General features: G+C 33.6%; 1 protein-coding gene across 2 annotated transcripts in view; it reads right to left on the bottom strand.

The window, feature by feature from the left end:
- Positions 1–3394: 3394 nt before the first annotated feature.
- LOC149487707 (lachesin-like) overlaps positions 3395–23765 on the bottom strand; it is a 67817-nt gene continuing 47446 nt past the window's right edge. For both annotated transcript variants that reach the window (XM_089696347.1, XM_089696348.1), the window contains exons 7-9: positions 18107–18226; positions 5035–5205; positions 3395–4820 (exon numbers count right to left, since the gene is read on the bottom strand). In XM_089696347.1, the coding sequence (XP_089552473.1) occupies positions 4603–4820; positions 5035–5205; positions 18107–18226 (509 nt within the window). In that variant the 3' untranslated portion in view covers positions 3395–4602. The remainder of the gene's footprint in view (positions 4821–5034; positions 5206–18106; positions 18227–23765) is intronic.

Genomic DNA, 23765 nt, shown 5'->3' with positions numbered 1-23765 from the left:
ATATTGGAATCAGAGGAGTGGTCTTGAATTGGTTCCAGGACTATCTTACTGACAGATCACAGCGTGTTAAAGTAGATGGCCAGTTTAGCAACGAGGCAACTAGCTCTCGGTACGGTATCCCTCAAGGAAATACGATCGCGCCAATCTTATTTTTGATCTACATTAACCCACTGTGCATGATGCAGATACCCAACGCTGACATTACTATGTTCGCCGACGACACTGTCATCCTATTCCACCACAGAAACTGGCGTGACGTCAAAATAGCTACAGAGGCAGGATTGGCGGCGACATCTAGATGGCTTGAGGACAACCTTCTATCGCTCAACATAAGAAAATCAAATCTTATCTGTTTCGCAAAAACAAAAACTGGATTGCCTACTAGTGATTTTAATATTAAATTACATACCTATCCGTGTAACAGACATCATCACTATACCAGTAGTTGTGCTTGTATAAACTTAACGCGTGTAGAGCACTGTAAATATCTAGGCATTCAAATAGACCATAACCTAAGATGGATACCGCAAGCGAATTACCTAGCGACTAAAATGCGGCGCCTGGTGTATATTTTTAAGTCACTTAAAGCTGTTGCCAACAAGAACATCTTGATTCTGGCCTACAAAGCGTTGTGCGAAAGTTTGCTTCGCTACTGCATATGCACTTGGGGTGGTATGGCAAAAACGCATTTAATACAAGTGGAACGAGCACAACGTTGCCTTATTAAAGTTGCCTTGAAACTTCCATTTAGATGTCCTACCACTGCAGTTCTCAAAGAAGCACAGGTGCTTAGTGTCCGCAAATTATATTTCTTAAATATTCTCCAGAGATACCATATTAATACTGTACCTACGCTTCAAGTAGCGAATAAACGGATAGATCGATGCCCTGTACCTGCTATTAAAAGTAAATTTGCTAACAAATCGTACAGAGTACTAGCTCCTCGTATATACAACAAATTGAACAATAAAATTAATGTAAAAAAGCTAAATAGGAACACCTTTAAGAAAACAGTTTTATCATGGCTAGACGAATATGATTACGATGGCTTAGAAAATCTCCTTATCTCACAAGTTAAATAAATTATTCTTAATGTAACTCACCGCAATTATACCTAATACACAACACGTTCACTCGTTACTCAATTAAATAAAACACACACACACATTCACACACATCCACCCACACTCACACACATACATACACATACACACACGCAAACACACACACAAACACACACAGCACACATTCACAGAGTTGGCTATTCTCCCTTTTATTTTTATTTTTATTTTAAATTTTGCCTTTGTATAAATTTTCTTTTCATTTTTACCTTTAACAAGACCAAGATGTATCAAGGGAAGGGACTGGCTCTCTTAACACAGGCTATGCCTAGCAAGAGAACCAGAGCCTCATATTCAATTTTGTATAATCTAAAGGTGAAATAAAGATTTATTTTATTTTTTTTTTATTTTTTTTTATATTTTTACTAGAAGAATAATGTACCAAATATTGAATAGCTGAAGTTCACGGCGCAAAATTGTTTAAATTGTTTTAATTGTTTAAATTGTTCAAAATGATCGAGAATATTCGTGTCCCTCATTAAGACATGAATTATGAATGGCAGGCATTATCATCCATCTGTGGAGAAGGAAACAACCACGATTGTTATGCAGATTGTAGCCGGACGTCCACGCTAAGGGTATTCCCACGATAGCTTGTAAACAAATATGCGATGCCAGTAACTGCGTTCTCTTTGCTTTGCATACGATTATATTTTGTTCGTGCTTTTAAGCTTGTATTTGACAATTACTTGAATATTTGATGATTTTATTAAATTAAGAGTATGTATGTATAAAAGATTCTTAATTGTATCAATTTATCGCGTTTTAATTAAATAAAAGTTATGATGAATGCATTGAATCTCATTTGAATAATGAAATGAAGTGTTAAAAGTAAATATTTAATTCCCAATGTTTTCCAAAACCGAGACGAGATAGTTTCCCCGTAGTATTTAGAAGGTGTCAACGATAAATCCATCTGTGCTGTCACTGGACGCACGAGCACGGCTTATATAAATGTATCTATAGAGTAATTTCCAACGATTTCCTTTGAGTATTTGTATAGTGAGCACTTGAGATGCAAACTGTGACATCGAAGCTGTAACACTCTTGGGACACTCGGATGTGTACACACGCCTATATTAGGTTATCGTGGCTCTATCCCAGCTCGTTCGTAACAGTCTCTTTGACAAATATCCGATTTTATTCTACGAATATCCCGTTGGTGACATTTTTGTGACACACATTTTAGTGTCTTTAAGATCTATTTGTTTTTAAGGGGAATCGTGTAATAAATATAATTTGCTGTTTGATTTTGTGTCGCGAATTCGCACAATGTTTGAATTGATTTCAGCTCTTTGTTAGAGTTTTGTTTGGCAAATATTTAGTATGTAGTTACTGTTACTGTTGAGTAAGTAATGAATGTTGAATATGTAGTTACTGTCTTTGTATTTGTTATGTTTGATTAACGGTATTTTAATGACCACTTCTATAAATAGTATAGTAACCTGCATACACATAATGTTACAAACATAATAATCAAATATTATCGACGATGATATAAAATATCGACTGGACCCGAATATTTTCTTTTATTATCCCTGTAATAAAACTTAACCTGTCTCAATGAAAATAATAAAGCGTCGGGTAATTTCGCTAATGCATGCGGTTACACACTATCTAGATCGTGCTTGTATACTCTGTGTCCGAAGGTACCAATTACGTGGGACAGACAATATTGCCAGACCTTTCGAGAATTGTATGCGCCAGTGTTACATTAATGTGACATTGATAAACAACGAGGAAGGTGTTATGTGTTGCCATTTAACAAAATATTAAGTACTTATTTCAGTTCCCATTATGAAATATTATACTATTGTTTCATAATGGGAACAAAATTACGGTTACATGAATCTGTTCGAACTGCTATTGATTGTGACATGAAGGTCACAATTTTAAAGTGAATGAATACCATAGGTAGGTGTTCAAATTATTTATTGATTTCCACAAGGTAGGTGAATGATCAATTATTGACTGTGTCTATAACTTATTATATATATACGTGTATTCGTATAATTATAATTTTTTAAACGAATATTGAATCTTATGTTGTTCCTTAGTTCAATTTAACACTAATTAATATAGGAGGTTATATTTTGATGTATAGACAAAACATTTTATAAAATTTCAGTTACATGACGGGGCACGCATAACTTTTTACCAGAATTTATATAAAAGTATCACTGCAAAAATGCACATCAAGTGTGACTATGATTTATCGTCATGTCACTCCTCATACATTCAACGATAAATAAAACACATATTTTGTACGTATGTATATCATTTATATTTTATACTTCGCAGGCATTATTATACACTCGTTACAAGGTCATTATGCAAAGTGGCTGATGACATTAAATAAATAGAAAAAGAATGTATAGACAGGTAGGTACATAACAGACATCTATAATAAGAGTCCTAAATTATTAAAGGAAAGACAACTAATTGGAAACACAAGAGACGTTCGAAAAAAAATAAGATTAAATAGTCCACTGTGTGAAAAAATCTATCAAAATATGATCTTGCTTGTTTATTGGTAAAATTTAAATCAAATTAGGCAAATGAATGTAAAAAATATACACATATTTTTAAAACTGACTGGATATTTTTTGTGGGACTATTTTCGTTAAATTAATAAATTAGGACTCTCGTTTCAACTAAATCTACTAACGGTAAGGTTTTTGTTTACTGGTGACGGTTCATCATTCAACAACATTAACTATAACAATAAAATACATGTTGCTCTATTATTTGATTTATCATATTCAATATACAGTATTAAATATATATACCTATAGGTACATGCAAAATCTATTTTAAAACTTAATATTGTTCCAAATGTAACTTGATTTATAATTAATTAGGCATTTATTAAACATAGTTTACACAATATTAACGTGACTCTACATAATTATTTACAAGCACGATAATAAATTAATTCGAAGAAACAAATATTTAAATAATATCATTTGCAAATACATTAACATTTATCAACTTATAATTTTTCAATTAAATAAATATGCAAGCATGTTGAAACTATAATATGTTATGGATTTAATCTGTTCAGGGCATTCTATGCGCCTAACGATATTGTTCTTAGTCACACAATTATTATTTTATCGACGATAGTAATACCGGTTCCTTTTTAAACTGCACAACATATACTAAGCATTTTACATTGCTAACAGCTCGTTTCTTAAATGTTTCAATGTCTGTATTGTTTATATGAAATTTAACCATTTACACTGGCACATTTTATTTTTACAAGCACACGAGCTTAGTCATAATTATATTGTACATCACACATACATAAACGGCTATGCACGATTACTTTATATTTATACAGTTAAACAAGAAGATGTTTTAAATTCGTTACGTGTCGCGTATGAAAAACATGTTTGGTTTTACGCAAAGAGCGACGAAAATAAGTTTGGGATATATGCTGAAATTTCGTTCGATGTAGCATTAAGTTGTTTAGAAAAGTTTAGCACACAAAGGCTACGGCAGATATTAAAAAGATTGCATGTGGAGTGGCGCGGTACGAGGCGGCGGGCGAGGGGCGGCCGCCCAAGAAGTCCGCGTCTTCGGCCCGGTGACCGCCTTCCCGCAGCGGGCCTTGGAGACTGGACCGAACGTCGTTTGTCTCTACGTAATTTGTTTCCGTGTCTTCGACTCTTGACTTGAGATATGGTAGTTCCATTTCTAGAATAAAACATTTTTTATTTTATTCAAGGTAAACTTTGCTTTGTTATTTTTACAATCCTCTGCTTGTTCTTTTCTATAAATAGCCAATTGAAATACTTGTATCTTTTAATGTAGAACTAAACCTAAAGTGTAATGTACTACTGTTGTCACGCGACAATTTGGAAGTTTATCACGACGTTTACAAAACTTAGAAGAAGTAAGGTTTACTTACTATATAACCTGATAGTTCCTTCTGCGTCTCCTATGGAGTTCTTGGAAATGCACTTGTAGCCGCCCATATCGGTGTCTTGTATGTTGCGAACTATGAGTCGCATCTGCACGCTGTACGCCGAACTGTTGATCTCGCTCATTTGATATTTGTCGTTTGTTATGATCATCTCACCTGTAGATGGGATAGACGTATATAAGTTTATTTGCTGTCTGGATACTGTTAAAGTATGGATTTATAAGTGACTAGCTTTCCACCCGCGGCTTCGCCCACGTTATCAAAGAAAAACCCGTTCCCGTAGGATTTCCGGGATAAAACCTATCCTATGTCCTTTCTCGAGTATCAAAGTATCTCTATACCAAATTTCATGCAAATTGGTTCAGTAGTTAAGGCGTGATTGAGTAACAGACAGACAGACAGAGTTACTTTCGCATTTATAATATTAGTATGGATTGTTCTTTGGTATATCAAAATACCATTTACTTTATCTTTATTTTTTTTATATAAGATTACAGTCAACCTTTCAATCAAGCATTACTGACTCGTTACTATGAGACGTTAACATTGTATCTGTTTGCAGTTTTAGTTTGGTATTTTAATATTAATTAATTTGAATTTTCAATATAATTAATTATCACATTTATAAAATACAATAGAGTAGGATTTGTACTCAATGTGTTAAATATTAATACATTATGTTGTGTCCTCTAATATATTCATTGATACTTATTCGGTATCTAGACATTTGATATAGTCGTTTCCTCACCCTTATTCGATAGGACCTTTCCGATCATTTATATTCGGCCACATCCGAGCATTGTTCCGATATCGTATGAAATATGTTGTTTCGACATGTCATATGAACTATAATGAATTACTGCATATATTTGCGATTCAGTACTTTGTAACCATTTATTTTATTATAATCGTTAATAAAACAATGGTCGGTGAAAAGTTAACGAATTTTATGCGCAATTAAAAAAAGTATATTTTAACGATCTCCTAATTATGAAAATTAAGTGGAATATTATTCTAGTATTCATTTAATAGGCACAAAAAAGAACAATAACTTATTTTGATGTTTTTTATTAAAATCGTAAAATAGATAACATACTTAAATAGAAAGGTTTTCATTAAGATATTACTATAGAAAGATCTCCTTCGAAAAGTGTACAGCGCTGAACGAATATAAAATATAAACATTGGAATAAAAAATTAATCACAATGAGTACAATAAATCATCTTATCTATAGGAAACCCGCTTAAAATGTGTAAAGAGTGTGCCGGTTGGGAGGTTCGCTGTAGTCGCTGGCTACATTATAACCGCGGTCGAGGGTCATGGTACTCGCTCTACATTAAAAATTGCTTGCATTCTTCTTGTCCCGTTTATTTTTGCGGACGAGTTTTATTTTTCGTTTCCACCGAGCCACCGAGCCACCGAGGCTTATTTTATTACAACGGCATTTAATTGGAATTTCTCGTTTTTAGGCAATATCCGTTTCATAACGGAATTCTTGACAATTTTTTTCGAGTCATTTTTTAAGATGATGTTAATTTCATATAATAATATGTGTTTTGTTACACGTGTTTAGGATATAGGTCACATTATATTATGATGGTAAATGAGAATGGGCTAATAATACTTTTGTAAGCTCGAATTACATAGTCAGGAAGTATCATATTATTTTATTTTCTGAGAATTGTTTGAGGAATATTATTTTGCGTCTTTCGAATATAAAATGACAATTTTCTAGTACAAAATAAATACCTACAAAGATGAATAGAATATAAAAAGGAATACTGTTACAGATATCCTGTTTGCGAATGAATTATCGTTTTCGAAACCTTCTAACTCCTTTTCAGCGTTTCCCCTATTTAAAAATGTTCACTTAAAAACGCAACCCGTAATTTATAGTCAAACAACACCACTCGGAGCAACTTTAGCAGATACCCGATGCATTAAAAGCACATTCGTGTTTTTGTCAACTATAAAAATGCTTGCCTTTGTTAGCTACAGTTGGTGAAATCATTTTCTAATGCACATGTACAATTTGGCCTTTTGTGGATAATTTTCACACACGAGACATTTATCCTATTTATATGTCTATTTATTAATAATCACTGCATGAAAACTTAAAACAGTGTATTTTTGATTTCAAGGTCTTCTGTTTAATTGAAAAATTAATAAGCTTTTAACATTCAAACGCATTAGTTAATATTATTATGAATGTCAAATATTAATCAGGACCTAAAGATGATTAATTAGTAAGTCAAATACATCAAGTGAGGCCAGTAACCGGGGAGGTTTCGGCTTGAATTGACCACAAATCTGTGGCGCGTTTTGTGCAAGTGACACGTTGACGCTGCCCGCTTGCGACAGGCACGCCCTCTTTTGTTTATTACCATATAAATATATTAATATTCTCGTCAATATGGCAAACTATATCAATAACTTTCAGAAAAACAAATTATTATTACTCCGAAAAACTTTTGGAGACACAAAAGCCTTGCCCCAAAAATTTATAAAAGGATCAAATAATTAATACAAGACCAATAGATATGGACGTTGAGGAGCGTTCAAGTTTTTACATAAATTACATTAAAGTCCCCCATTAAAGTTGGAACAAAAGCACATCAGAAGTCCGGTTGCGACATCGGAGACGGGCCCACCCATTCCGTGTCCGTCGTAGCCGCCCTATAGCTTGTCCCATCTCGTCACAGCTATGTATTACCTAATTTAATTTGTAACTCACCACAATTTATAGCCCACAGAAGAGCCAGCCGGCCGCCCGACCGTATACCTATTTACATGCGACTATACACGGCATAAATGGCTTTTAAATAAACTGTGACCAGAGCAAGTGCAACCTATCAAACGTTTCCCGTTATTGAAAAGTGAATATAAAATTGAATTTTATTTGTTCGAATATTGTGGTATGTGAGAGTAAATATCGCGACTGTAGCCTAAAGCAATTTGAAGCGGGGCGGGCCAGCGGTCTTTGTTGCATATCGGGTGGTAATAGAATTTGGTTCGCTTTTTGCGCGGTCGGTCGCTCTACCCACGTAATGGCTAGCTCGGTTGCCTTTGTAACTGCATCTAAATCCTGCACTGCGTATCTGTCTGGTTATGTTTTATTATTACATTAGACGGTATGCATCAATGACTAGATTTTGCTGGTACTCCTACGTGAAAATTGAATAAGACAAGATTTTGGTAAGGCAAATGCAAATGCAGCCTTGTAAAAATATGAGTTTCTACATCTAACTGTAATACATTTGCAAGTAAAAAATAAATATACGTTTTGACGGGTTTGGATCTCACAGAAGCAATTTGAAAGTGTGTCAAAGAATTCGTTGTGGCAAGTTTTATTCGTTTTGTCGGCTAGCTCGGGCAGCTGCGGTGTCGGGGCACACATGTCGCGGCTGCTGCGAGCAAGTAACGTAAATCCATTCGTAACTCGACTTTAGTGGGCTAGGCGCGTTCCCGCTCAACGCATTATCCGGTAATATCGGTACTTGCAACATTTACATGTTTGCATTAACCGTATCTGAAAATGTCCTTCCACATTCCGAACGTGGCTCTTTTCGCATTGCGAGAACAATTTACTTAATACGAGCGCCGACCAGCGCATACAATTACGCGTAACGTAATTAAGTACGGTATTGATCGCGTTTCATTTTTGGTTCGAGTATATAATTGTGTATAAATTTTAATTGCGGGGACGGTAATCTTCTTATGCTGGAATGGCTGTATTTACTCTTAATGTTAGTACAAAGTCTAGTATCTTTTCCTTTTAGAAATACTAAGGATTACAGCTATAGAATTCCGACCAGTTCTGTGTTTCCACATTGAAGCTTTTCTTTAATAAATTATTTCATTTAATTCATCTTTTATGTAATATAACGTTCTTTATCCTGCGCATTACACAAAAATGAAAACGTATGCAAGTGAAAAGAAATAAATCCCATCAAAAACATCCTGTAAAAAACCCAAGTCTCGCAGCTCAGTCTTTCTACCGTCAAAAGTTGTGAGATCCATGTAATACCAAGTCGGTTAATCTATTTAGTGTCTACTTGAAGGACCTTCTGTCTTAAGTTATTACATAAGTTATTATCATGCCAATATTAAAAATATTTAACGTTTTAAACAAATAGATCGACTTGGACATCGCATGAAAACAAAATGAATATTACAATATTATATCCCATCAAAAACATCCTGTAAAAAACCCAAGTCTCGCAGCTCAGTCTTTCTACCGTCAAAAGTTGTGAGATCCATGTAATACCAAGTCGGTTAATCTATTTAGTGTCTACTTGAAGGACCTTCTGTCTTAAGTTATTACATAAGTTATTATCATGCCAATATTAAAAATATTTAACGTTTTAAACAAATAGATCGACTTGGACATCGCATGAAAACAAAATGAATATTACAATATTATATTAGATTCTTTAGTCTCTCGCGCCTCACGCGATTGAAACTCTCGTTCCTGTTGGTCGCTGGCCCGTCGTGCTGTGTAGTGTGATACATACTAATAATCAAATCAAGCGATGTCCAAGTCGATCTATTTGTTTAAAACGTTAAATATTTTTAATATTGGCATGATAATAACTTATGTAATAACTTAAGACAGAAGGTCCTTCAAGTAGACACTAAATAGATTAACCGACTTGGTATTACATGGATCTCACAACTTTTGACGGTAGAAAGACTGAGCTGCGAGACTTGGGTTTTTTACAGGATGTTTTTGATGGGATATAATATTGTAATATTCATTTTGTTTTCATGCGATGTCCAAGTCGATCTATTTGTTTAAAACGTTAAATATTTTTAATATTGGCATGATAATAACTTATGTAATAACTTAAGACAGAAGGTCCTTCAAGTAGACACTAAATAGATTAACCGACTTGGTATTACATGGATCTCACAACTTTTGACGGTAGAAAGACTGAGCTGCGAGACTTGGGTTTTTTACAGGATGTTTTTGATGGGATCTCACTTCTTTTTGTAGAGCCTTTCTTTTTGATACCATCTACTTCTAACGAATTTTGTTAAAGGTCTTATGATATTTTCTTATTTTTATATGTAGTCTTCCTCTTTTTCTTTTCCGGTACTACTTCTTGAGCTTCAGCCACAGTTTTTCTCAAAGCCCACTCCCTGTCTCTATGGGCTTTTCTCGGAGGCTTTGATGAGTGATTTTTGACAAGTCTGGACGGTAAATATTTCTTAATCTGTTGTATTCACAAATTGATGATTCCTGCGCTTTAATACTTCCAAAGTCGACATTAATGAGATGTAAACCGCCCAGACTTGTAACTCTCGAAAGTGCCACGTAAGCTTGACCGGATGTGAACACTGCAGAACCTATATCCATCAGCGCATTACTTAGGCTTAGGCCCTGACTTTTATGTATAGTTATAGCATAGGCTATACATATGGGAAATTGTTCGCGATGAATATAAGCTCTATTAATAATTTCACAGACACGGAGCCATAGGTACCTAGTTGTTTTTACCATTGCCGTCGAGTACAGGTCGGCGTCAATGTAGGGGTCTCCGTGCTCGTCACACGTAGGTATACACTTTGAACTCGTCCCAATGCGCTACCACATACTCCACTTTAGCAAGTCTAATCTCATACGACGACTCAGTATTCCCATACATAGAGAATGACAAAGAATGAAATAGACACGAACCATCACCAGGTATACGGACAATCCGGTGTGGGCATGGATGGTCATTCACATACAGTATTTCCGAATCCATTGCGACTACTAGTACTGGTAGATATGCAAGATGTAAGAATACAATTAATACTTAAACGTAACTTTGGTCTCGTTATTTCGACCGACACTATTAAGTAATTATATTTGAAGACTAAGGTATTTATGTAAGTTCCTTAAAATTAACCAAACAACATCCCAATCGTAAGCAAATAATATCAGTAAACTAATGAGCAAGCCTTTTAGTCGTAAATGTAATTTATCAATCGAAATTATAAATGAAAATCGCAAACTTATAGGTTAGGTTTCGAGGCACATCCAAACAGCATGAGGGCGCTCGCACGTATGCGTGCGGCTGCCGCTCGCTCGAAGGCATTCACATTTCATTGTTCTGTCATTTTGGCGTATATTTTGCTTGTCAGTCATAGAGTAAAATAGAGGCCAGTCTGTCTGTAAGGAGGCTAGTCGCGCCAACAATTTATATATAACAGATTTAAATTATAATATATTGTTTTATTAGATTTTCGTACTTCAAGACATGTCCAATCATGTGTTTTTCATTACGTCGACCATTTTACAAGTAATAATGTTGTTCAGTTTCATGGGCTAAACACACCCTTACCCACCCTATACCCCCTCCCTTGCCTCATATGGTAGGTATAGGTCTACCAGAATCTGATGGCATATTTATATTTAAGAAATAAAAGATTTTCATGTGGCAACTTATTTGACAACTATCAAATTGGTTGTCAAATTATTTGTCTTTTTTGTAGTTGATGAATAATTTTTAGGAATTTGTCTAAAAAATCTTCGAAAATGTCGAAAAAGCCGCTGCGCTCACAAGCAAGAGGTTATTGTTTATAATGTGTATAGAAAAACATTCGATGAAGAAGGGTTAAACACATCACAATTTTCAATTTTGAAGATTTTATTGGTAAATTGGACTTACCCGTTTTGATACTTTAAATTAAAAAATATTATATGTAGGTAACTATAATAGTGTTTGTTGATTAGAATATAATTTTATGAAAACTTATTACAGGAGTTTCCAATACGGCTATTCGTCAAGTCAAAGCTGTCCAAGTCAATTTTATAATGTGTGTATCTGTTAATACTTACGAAAATAAACATAGTTTTATTTTATTTTTATTTTATTTAAAAAAAAATTATAAGCAGTCTAGTTTTGATTTAAATTATCATTACTTATATCAATATTTTCACATGGCATACTGATAATGAATATACAAAATATAGGTATGTGTAAATAATAATATGTATTACCTGTATAAAAGTACTTAATATGTATATTATACATATGTAAGTATGTACCTACATAATACATATTAAGTGGATGTCTCATTATTAAGGGGCCCTGCTCCGAAATGTATGTTTCTAAATCATGGTTTTTGGATAGAAATCATCATATTTAAAATCCTAAAAAAATATATAGCACAGATAAACGTTTGATCTAGTGACTTTTTTGGATAAAAACACAATATTAAACATTTGACTCGATCAAAAAAAAATCAGAAGTAACATCGATTTTAAAAGCATAATCAGTTTTATGAGAATTAGGGGAACGCTATGTTTATGAAAATTTGACATTTCATTTACTAATCAGGTTTTACAGGGAAGTTTTTGGATAGATTTTTAATTTAGCCCTTATTTTTTTCTATATAAAATATAATACGTAAAATGCGACTCGCGCGCACCACGTCAGTGCAGCCAGAGTCCAGCCGGACGTTATCGAGGGAGGACCTGTGCTAGTTTTGCTCCCGACCACGTTGCAGTCGCCGTTCGCGTATTAGAACCGAGCGGCGAGTAAAACGGCGAGCATGTCACGGTATAAATAAATCAGTAGTTTGATTTTGTTAGTTATCCTAGGATTATTGTTGTAAATATAAATTAACTTCTTATTCTATACTATTAAACGAACAATATTTGCATATTAATATATTTGTTTGTAAATACAGTGTGGAAATTTTCGATGGGCCCTGGGTGAAAGTACTAGAAATACTGGAGATAGCAAATTTCCTTTATTTTTAAAAAGAAATAGAACTGCATTCAAAGATTTTCAAAAATTTAGAATACACTAACTTACTTATTACATACTTATATTCAATTATTATTTTGCCTTTTTTATTTGTTTTACTTTAAATTATTATTACCAATATTTTCAGAAGAAAATAAATTAATGTATCCAGAACGAGAGTTTCATTTTAAACTTTAAATGTATGTATAAAATAGACCAAAAAATTTTTACGAGAAATTAACAATAAATTATCTTTTATATTGTTTCTATCGATTTGAATAATAAAATAAAATTTGAAAAAGGAATGTTTCTTTTCAGAAAAATTTGCTATCCCTAGTATTTCAAGTACTTTCCATTCAGGGCACATCGAAAATTTCCACACTGTATATATACAAACAAATATACAGGGTGTCCCAAAAAGTAGTGATGAACGGAAGCTGGGAGGTAGAGGACCAAGAGGGCTATCCGAATCACCCCCATGTGTGTTATGCGATTTTTCGTATTTTCGGAGTTATTACATTTTTTTCAATTTTTCATCTATCGCCGAGTACGATGAGATTTTTATTTATGGTGACGTGAATTATTGCGCTAGATGCTTGTTTTTTTTTGTGTGCTAAGCTGAAAGATAGGCCAATTCAGTATGGTAACATTTACTATCGTTAGATCTTCGAATGGAATAAAAAAAAGAATTAAATGCCAAGAAAGATAAAATTACCCAGTATGTTCATAACTTCAAGGGCCCATAAAAAAATAAAATCACATAAAAAAGGTTTTCCATTTGGCTTTTAAAAACTTGCTCTATCGATCAGGTAGCCACCATAAAAATTTCATTTTATTATTCTGAAGGCTTCAATCGAAAAATTGAAATCTAAATGTGGTAAGTGCAAAATTTTTATTAACATGATGATCATTAAAACCAATAAATAGGTGTTTAATTACCAGAATTTTTTTAAATAGCCCCGCTGTTGCTCAGTGCAAGTGCGACATCACCGTAAAAAGTTGTCTTTTAATTGTCTGAATGCTTTTTTATCATTTTTAATGGTTTCTTCTGCTACTATGAATTTCCGGGTTATTTTGTCCAAATTGGGGCATTCTCTCAAGTAGCCGAGGTCTTTTTAGTATCCCCATTGAAAAAAAATCAATGGTGTTTATTCGAGGGACCGTGGAGGCCAGGCTTTAAAGCAGGCGTCACCGGCGCATGCGCAGGCTGCAACGACCAATCCATCTTTCAGGGTATTTTTGCCCTTTAGCCTGGCCTCCACGGTCTCCGGACATAAACCCTATTGAATTTTTTCCGTGGGGATACTACAAAGACGAGAGACTGCCACAATTTGGACGAAATAACCCGGAAATTCATAGTAGCAGAAGAAACCATTAAAAATGATAAAAGAGCATTCAGACATTAAAAAGACAACTTTTTACGGTGATGTCGCACTTGCATTGAGCAACAGCGGGGCTATTTAAAAAAAATTCATTTTTAAACACCTATTTATTGGTTTTAATAATCATCATGTTAATAAAAATTTTGCACTTACCACATTTAGATTTCAATTTTTCGATTGAAGCCTTCAGAATAATAAAATGAAATTTTTAGGGTAGCTACCTGATCGATAGAGCAAGTTTTTAAAAGCCAAATGGAAAACCTTTTTTATGTGATTTTATTTTTTTATGGGCCCTTGAAGTTATGAACATACTGGGTAATTTTATCTTTCATAGCATTTAATTCTTTTTTTTATTCCATTCGAAGATCTAACGATAGTAAATGTTACCATACTGAATTGGCCTATCTTTCAGCTTAGCACACAAAAAAAAACAAGCATCTAGCGCAATAATTCACGTCACCATAAATAAAAATCTCATCGTACTCGGCGATAGATGAAAAATTGAAAAAAAATGTAATAACTCCGAAAATACGAAAAATCGCATAACACACATGGGGGTGATTCGGATAGCCCTCTAAGTCCTCTACCTCCCAGCTTCAGTATATCACTACTTTTTGGGACACCCTGTATAAATATGCAAATATTGCTCGTTTAATGGTATAGGATAAGTAGTAAATTTATATATCAACAACATTCCTACGATAGCAAATAAAATCGAACTACTGATTTATTTATACTGTGGCATAATCACCCGCCTTCATAGGTCACCGGAGTTCATGCCGCGCCGGCTCCTGCGCAACGCGGGCGCGAGCCATCTCAGTGCCTAAAATGCCTAAACTTTCAGTACAAAGGGCTCTTAAGTAAAGTATTGTCCACTTATGTAATGTGACTAATGATAAAATAAAAAATAAGCAGTATCAAGATCGTTCAGTCCATTTTCCCTAGGGTTGCACACTCAAAATTTTGATTTCCCTAATTGCCATCAGATTCTGGTTTACCTATTTTTGATTTCCCTAATTGCCATCAGATTCTGGTTTACCTATATAGGTAAACCAGAATCTGATGGCAATTAGGGAAATCAAAATTTTGAGTGTGCAACCCTAGGGAAAATGGACTGAATACCTATATAGGTAAACCAGAATCTGATGGCAATTAGGGAAATCAAAATTTTGAGTGTGCAACCCTAGGGAAAATGGACTGAACGATCTTGATACTGCGTATTTTTTATTTTGTCCTCAATATCATTAGTTATATTACACAAGTGGATAATACTGTATTTAATAATGAGATATCCACGTAATATTATGTAGGTACTTATTACATGTATAATATACATATTACTTTTCTAAAGGTAATACATAATAATATTATGTATTACACACCTATATTATTTGAATATAATATATCATTATGGCATGTGAAAATATGGATGTAATGATAATGCAGATCAAAACTTATTTACTATATTTAACGATTGTTTATAATTTTTTATAAAATAAAACAATAATAAAATAAAATCATGTTTATTTTCGTAAGATTTAACACATTATAAAATTGACTTGTACACCTTGGACTTGACAAATAGCCGAATTGGAAACTCCTGTTATAAGTTTTCATAAAATTATATTTTAATCAACAAACAATATTATATACCTATTTATAACATTTTTAATTTAAAGTATCAAAACGGGTAAGGCCAACTTAGCAATAAAATCAAATAAAATCTTTCACGCGCTTTAAAATTGAAAATTGTGATGAGTTTGACCCTTCTTCATCGAATATTTTTCTATACACATTGTAAACAACACCTCTTGCTTGTGATCGCAGCGGTTTTATCGACATTTAGAAGATTTTGAAGACAAAATCCTAAAAATTTATCATCAAAACTTGATCAAAACAAATAATTTGACAACCAATTTGATAGTTGTCAAATTAAGTTGCCACATGAAAATCTTTAATTTTTTAAATATAAATATGCCATCAGATTCTGGTAGACCTATACCTATCTACACCTATTAAATTTATAACCACCACCAACCACCAACTGCATAAATAACTTTGTAATCCCATATATTTATATGGGATTACAAAGTTATTGATGCAGTTGGTGTATTTGGAAAACTGGACCGAAATTACAAAATATTTAAGTTTTCCCATGATTAAGACACTAAACTCTATATGTATTCCAAATATGAAGCTTCTAAGTCTGCTAGAAGTGCCTTGGACTTTTGATGATCGGTGAGTCAGTGAGTGACAAAATTTAGAAACTTTAACAAGTTGTCATTCTTAAACTACTGGTTCAAATTGACTGAAATTTTAAATATTCCGTGTTTATACAATGCCGGATTAGTTACTGAAGATTCAGGTTTCTTGCTTTATCCACAACCGAATTATAGGGGGTCGAAAAAGGCTCGAATTGCTTCGAGAAAAGGATGGTACGGCCGTGCCGCTTTTTTTTTGCTCGACTTGGCGGGGGCACTGCCGTGCCCCCAGATCTTGTAAGTAGGTTTAGTAGGTCATGTCTTTCTTCAACTGCATCATTTATTTTAAAATTTTTACATAATAAAAGCAATTAATACAAGATCTTCGCACTTCATTTTCCCATCAAGGTTTCGTGTACATCTGTCACCTGGACACCAAACAAACAACTTCCATCCTAAGGGTGTCGTTATAATGAAAAGTAATGCCTCCGACCTTCCAACGTTTTGTTAGGTTAAGTGCCTTATTTGTATTAGTTAGCACGTATTTTTACAGGATGGCAATTGTTTTACTTTTTCTATTATTTTTTGTAATTAGAAATGTGTCGTATTAATTTGTTCTTTATTCTTTGATCTTTTCAACATAATTAACTTACTTTATGCCGTTGTTTCAAAATACAATACGACACTCTGACGACCGACTTAGGTCAACGACATATTATCGTATCTGCATTATTAATTGAAAATAAAAATAAGTTAAAAAATATTGTTATGCACCTTCGACGTCATTACCACTATCACTGATAAGTATAAAACTAAAATTGCTATTAAGTAGTGAGAAAACTTTTTAAATTTTCATTTTCATAAATTTCAAAGATCTTTTCTACTAAAACTTATTTTACTGCGTTATCTGAATTCATCTTTAAAATTTTCTTCAAAGCAAAATCCAGGAATTCAAAGGATAACCAACATTCATTTTCTGATCTTGGTAACTAATTAGTATTAGTTGCTAAATGTAGAGCACAGAGAGATAACTTCAACTCCTACTTATCTATAATTTAAAATCATCTTTATTAATATAAATTTAATTTCATATTTTCGTATTAAAATACACAAACTGAATTCCATTGCCGGAACTTATTATAAATTCAGGTAGGAAAATATTCAATACTTATAATTAGCATTATCGTATCCAAGTAAAATATCTTTTTGTTTTTTAATTAACCAGAGCACAGCTATATTTCACTCTGTCCCTTAATAATTACACAGCCGTTAATAACGTAACATTGACGCTGCATAATCAATGTCTGTATAAATCTTGTAGAATCTAAATGAAAAGCGAACACGAAAACATTTCATATTTTTCTCTTTAAATACGGCGATAAAAACGCTGTAACTTGTATAAGGCACTAGCCCTGTCAAAGAAGGATAGTAGAAATATGAAAAACGACTCATTTAATGACTACTTTAACGCTTTCAATGTGCTTTATGAATAATGAAATTAGTTGCTTATTCCGTTCTTGAGTTCCGTGCCTGAGACTTAATAAGCTTTATGAGTTACGACTCGTTCGTAAAATATCTCGCTGGCCTTTCCGTTAAATATAATCACAGATTGTAAACCATTGCCTGTTTAATATTTTTTATGTATTTTTATTTGTTATTCAGAACGATAAGGAATAGGCGTGAAGGTGGAAAAGGAAGTTTTGGAAGGTTGGGGAAGTATAAAGGAAATCTTACCGTTTTCTCTTGTCCAATAATTGATAGCTTTTGGTGAGGCTTCGACGTGACACTGCAGTGTTACATCCGTGCCCGTGGGAGCTCCCACCAGCTGATTTGGTACTTGCACCAATGGATGGACTGAAAAAAAGTACTAGTTTAAAATCTACCTTACCTATCGTCATATTTAAAATTGAAATAAAAACTGAAGCAGTTAAGTGTCACGTAAAAAATTGTATTGATTCGACGTTTAGCGAAACTTAAAATTTTAAAGCCTTTTAAAGCTTTTAATGATAGACGTCGGCATATTAATAGTTTTAGGTACATTAATTTTAGTACACAAATAGCAAAATATAAACATAAGTGAGTGGTTTGCGGCACAGCACAAAGTACAATTAACCACGTACTACTATTAATAAAATTTGCGCACGCAGTTTTGATGTTTACATGAATAAAATACGGTACATTCTGGCGTGGACCGTTTTGATACATTTTAACCGAGTGCGGTGCCGCGATTCCCATATGCTGAGGTTTGAGTAGCATTTTTGTTTACACAACTTTCCATTTGCAGTTGAAATGTTTGTGTGCGTGTGTTACTATGCAGATACTGCAAAAGGTTTTGCATTTCATATAACTGAACATTTCCGTGCTTGCCGCAAAATATTTTAGCTGTGTGTGTTTTATAGTAATATATGTATCTAGTAGGTATTTAATTGTTTATTAATAAATATTTCTTAAATAATATTTTTTCACACGCCGTCGAATGTAGTCAATGAATTTCTATTTTAAACATAGTTATGTAACTGTTTCAAAGTCTCTACGTGAATAGTTGAAAATAACCAACTAAAAATCCGGCGCATTGGAACCTATTTCATCAACAAATAGGCGGTAGACCGGCAACTCGTGCCAATCCAGCCTACAATCGTCACTGCATAAAAGATTGCGCCTAGCAAAGTCGAGGAGGGAATTTGCGTAATAACCGGCAAGTGTGCACATTAGCCGCGCCGCTCGCGCATCGTGTTTGCACAGTTCCGCTACAGCACTTCGCGGGAACTCGTGCCTGTGTCAGGTATTTACTTTGAATATTATCTGAGAACTGGCTGCATTACAAATGTTTGTACTGAGTTGAGTTTTATTTGAGTAGTTTCGTAATAGTTTGTTCTCAATTAAATTCAAGTTTTCATGGTTTTAGTGTTTGCGGTAGGACTCGGTTATTCTCGAGTTTGCTCATATATAAGTAAGTTTCTGAATGAAAGTTTTATTTTTATAAGTTGTGTTAAATTTTATTATTTTAACTGAGGTTGGAAGTTTTACACGAATGTAATGTTTATGTTTATATTAAATTCCTCTTTCTAATTTATTTAAACGATCTCATTTCTCGCCCTCCTACCGATGCAAATATTATATGTTATGCAGATGATACTGCGATTTTATTTCATGGCCCAAGCTGGGCTGAAGTTTTTCATAAAAGCCAGAAAGGTATGTCTCAAATTATGTTGTGGCTTAATAATAATCTTCTCTCCCTCAATGCTACCAAGACTAAATTTCTATGCTTTCATAAAACTAAGGCAACAGCTCCTAAATCTCTCCCAAAATTTTTCATTCATATGTGCGGTAAATCTACTCACCACGATAGCATTGGCAGCGGTTGTAATTGTGATCAAATTACCAGGTCAGATTCTATAAAATACCTTGGTGTTATACTGGACGAAAAACTCACTTTTAAAGAGCATATTAACGCCATGTCAACTCGAACAAGACGCCTGATATATGTAATGAAAACTCTCAGAACCAAAGTTGATAAACACCAACTTATGACCATATATAAGGTATTATGCCAATCATTAATAACCTACTGCATTTCTGTATGGGGAGCCGCCTCGGCCTCGGTTATCATCAAACTAGAGAGAGCTCACCGTTCCATTTTAAAAGTTATGCTGCGAAAGCCCCCTTTCTATCCTACTGTGTCTCTCTACAGGGATGCTAATGTTTTAAATGTACGAGGACTTTATATTTTACATGCTATCATCTCAATGCACAACAAACTCTTAAAATCTAATTTTTACTCAAATACATCAAAACGGCTATTAAGAGCACCAACCCCATTGACAAAATGTTTCTTTTCCAAACGTTTTCAAAATTTTATGTTCCCATTCTTATACAACAAATTTAGTAAACTTATTAACTTCCGGCAGTACACGTTACTCAATATTAAATATAAACTAATAAGCATTCTAGTGTCCAAAGACTATAAGCAAACAGAACAGATTCTAAGAATACTATAACTGTACAATAATTGTTGAATAAGCTAAATATCATGTTCAAAGTTGCATTGTGTTAAGCGTGTTGGACCCTTTGTTAACCTACATTTTCATTGTACAATCGTTATATGGCCCCGCGAGACAGGCTGTGCCTAGTGCGGGGTCCGCTGTCGAAATCTGTACTTATTTTAATAACCTTTCCTTTTGGCAAATAAATATAATTTTATTTTTTATTTTTTTTATTTTTAATTTGGTTGGAAACGTTTTAATAATTACTATTTAAATTTTAGTAGTAATTTTACCTAATAACTTTAATATTTAAATTTTGGTATAGTTAAATACGAGAATATAGATAAGATAAAATATTATTTTATTAACATAGAGCAATTATTAGACTGCAGATATATAAATATGCATAAATAAATAAATCATCCAATTTTCTGCAAGAATAACGATATCAAGAAAGAGCAAGTTTAATAAAAGCGGTGAAAAGTTAGGCGACGAAAGAAACGGATTATTGTACAAATGTAAGCAGTGGTACCGACATCCCTTAAAGCCTGTTTAGAGTGAATTAAGGAAAAAGGAATTTTCTCCATCGGCCTTAGATCGCAGCTTATTTGCGGTTATTCTCTTTGACCGTCGTTAAGTTCCTTTGGACGGCTTTTACGAGTTCGAGTGGCCAATTTAGCGAACAAAATCTGAACGATCAGAATTTTTGTTCTAATTAATAACTCGACCCAAAGAGCGCCATTAAGTAAACCAGACTAATCAGCTAAGACTTAACTTGTTTCGGTATCTATTAGCTATGTATAACGAGAGTTGGCTAAAATTGGGGACCGACTATTAACAAAATTTCTTATGTAAGTAGATTGGAATTCTCTACAGCAATCAAAAGTTAGGGCGAGTTTTCCTCGGGAAGGATTTTGCGCGGAATTCTTGAAGTGACAGTTTGATTAACCGAACAGTGCACACGCTTTCCGATTCCTTGCTGTTTTGTAGACCTGCCTTAGATAGCTATTACAAGAATTCGTTACTGAATTCCTCCTACTCAGGTATTTTATTTGAATAGTGTGTTTACTTATGTTGGTATCGGAATGAATAACATAATATAAAAATTTGGGGATTTATGTAATTTGAATATTTTTGTGATCAAATAATTGATACATTATTATAAAAAAAATTATAAGACATAGATTGAACATGAAGCTAAATATTTACGTATATAAATATAACAAATTTAATTAAAGCCTTTACTTATAACATAAAATAATTACACACAAAGTTTATACTCTAGAAAAATCCAATTAAACAGAAGCGTAAAAAATGAAAACGAGTACCTAAACACAATTTAACGTACCGTTAATTAATCTAAACAAGACGTATGCAAATTGTTAACGATTTGTTCACTTCGTTCTCGCAGTTTCTTTTTCTCCAACTAATTCAGCGCTCTTTTAAGGAGCCAGTGAATAAACTAAAAGAAATTTACCGCGTTACAAAGCACTTAATATTACAAATGAAACTCCCGGTGGATGTGCGAGGTGTTTCAGACCTCGAAGGTCCGCGCGATGAGCTGTTATCATTCGTTTTGGGGAAAGGAAATTTAAATTAAATATTTGAGGGCGTTAATTTTGTCTCCTCATCGGGCGAACGCAACGCATTCTTTGTAAAGTAATTAAGCGGAGAGGAAGGGTTACAGTAGTTTGTTTGTTTGGTTCAAATTACGTTTTCTATGAGCTAAGTTTTCGTATAACATTTGGTTTAATTTTTCATTAACAAATTTATTAGTAGGCAATGTCGGTTACATTATAGACTACAAGCCCGCATAGGACAAAAATATGGGTCAAATGAACCACCATGGGACATATCTAGAACGATAGCAGAGCAAAAAATAATAAGATTCATCACTATGCCGTCACTTGTAAGCTGTCCAACTGAGTGCAGATGAGAATTGAAAAGTACAGGTAGACTCGGTAAATTTTGGTCATATATTTTTGTACGGCATTCTTAACCATCGATAGATCCATTAAAAATAATAAGAAACCGCTCAGTGCCGTACAAAAATGGTGGTCCACCAAGTCGGAATTTTTATTTAATTTCCGAGAGTTACCGGGGGTAAATTTGGTCATTTGACCATGTACGGCATCTGTGTCATACTATTGCTATACTGCTCTTAATCCATTATTCCGCAACGCCGTACAAAAATCATGGGGACAAGGGGAAAAAAATCGAGAGTTGCAATCCCCTCTCTTTCCCCACTCCAGGGGGTCATTTGACTAAGTACGGCTTCGGTTCCAAAACATTATCTAGCACTCAAAAGTACTATTAAAAGCAATGCCGTCAAAAAATAATTGTTCTTTTAAATGTATACCAATAATCATCTTAATTTCATCGAATTCTTGATATAAAGAGCTGTAAGGTCATTTGACCCTGTACGGGAACTTTTTTTTTAACATGATATTGTAAAATTCAATTGTTGTATAGTATTGCCGTTCAAAAGAAACCGTTCTAAAAAAAGTTATAGAGAAATGCAAAACCAGAAATTTTGTTAAAGTTTAAACATCGTAGATTAATGAAATATAATAGTTTTCTACACTTTATCCGTTGTTTTAAATAGTATTAACATAGATAAATTAGGAAAAAACGATGCCGTACATTTTTGTGCAGACCACATCTTTTAGGCTGATGAAAGCGACGAAAGCTACAATTTTAAGGGTGCTTTATGGCCATTTGATACAGTACGGCATTAACATATTTTTACCCAACTACGGCAAAGCAAAAGGAGGGTTATGGTTGTTTACAGGTCATGTATGTATGTTCATCTATTCCCTCGTAACTTCTAAACTACTTATCAGAATTCGACAAATGACATATCATTAGAAGCGTCTGAATTGTTCACTGGATAACCAGCGACCAGCTAGCTAAAGGCTATATGGGGTTTCACAAAATCTAATGTGGCGCCCTCTAGCGGACAAAACATACAGAGTAAAAAAATAAAGTTAAGATAAATATGCAGTGTTTGGTATCATTTGAAAGCACTTTACTTGTACATTTTGAATATGTATATATTACTAGCATTTGCTTGTGACTTTACCTGTATTCATGGACTGATTGCATATAATTCACATCTTTTCGTTCATAGCTTTTTTATTAGTTCATCAATTTAACGGAGTCCATTCCACCTGACTCCGACTTTCCAAGGTGATAATTAACCACCTCGAGCTTCTTAATATTAATGTATATTTATATTTTATTATAAAAATATAAAGCAAACATTTCGTTATATGGATTTTTTTCTTTTTCAGATTTTTCCCCTTTGAACCAAAGAAAATGTACGGCACATGAAAAAATATTATCTATGTATAAAATACTTTAAAAATAAATTTATTTCGTGTTGTGTCAAATGACCCCCTGGAGTGGGG

Source organism: Colias philodice, chromosome 6, assembly GCF_061535455.1.
Source record: "Colias philodice isolate Cphi_HAF_F1 chromosome 6, ilColPhil1 Martin Lab GWU primary, whole genome shotgun sequence".
Lineage (NCBI taxonomy): Eukaryota > Metazoa > Arthropoda > Insecta > Lepidoptera > Pieridae > Colias > Colias philodice.
This window is presented reverse-complemented; position numbering and strand designations above follow the sequence as displayed.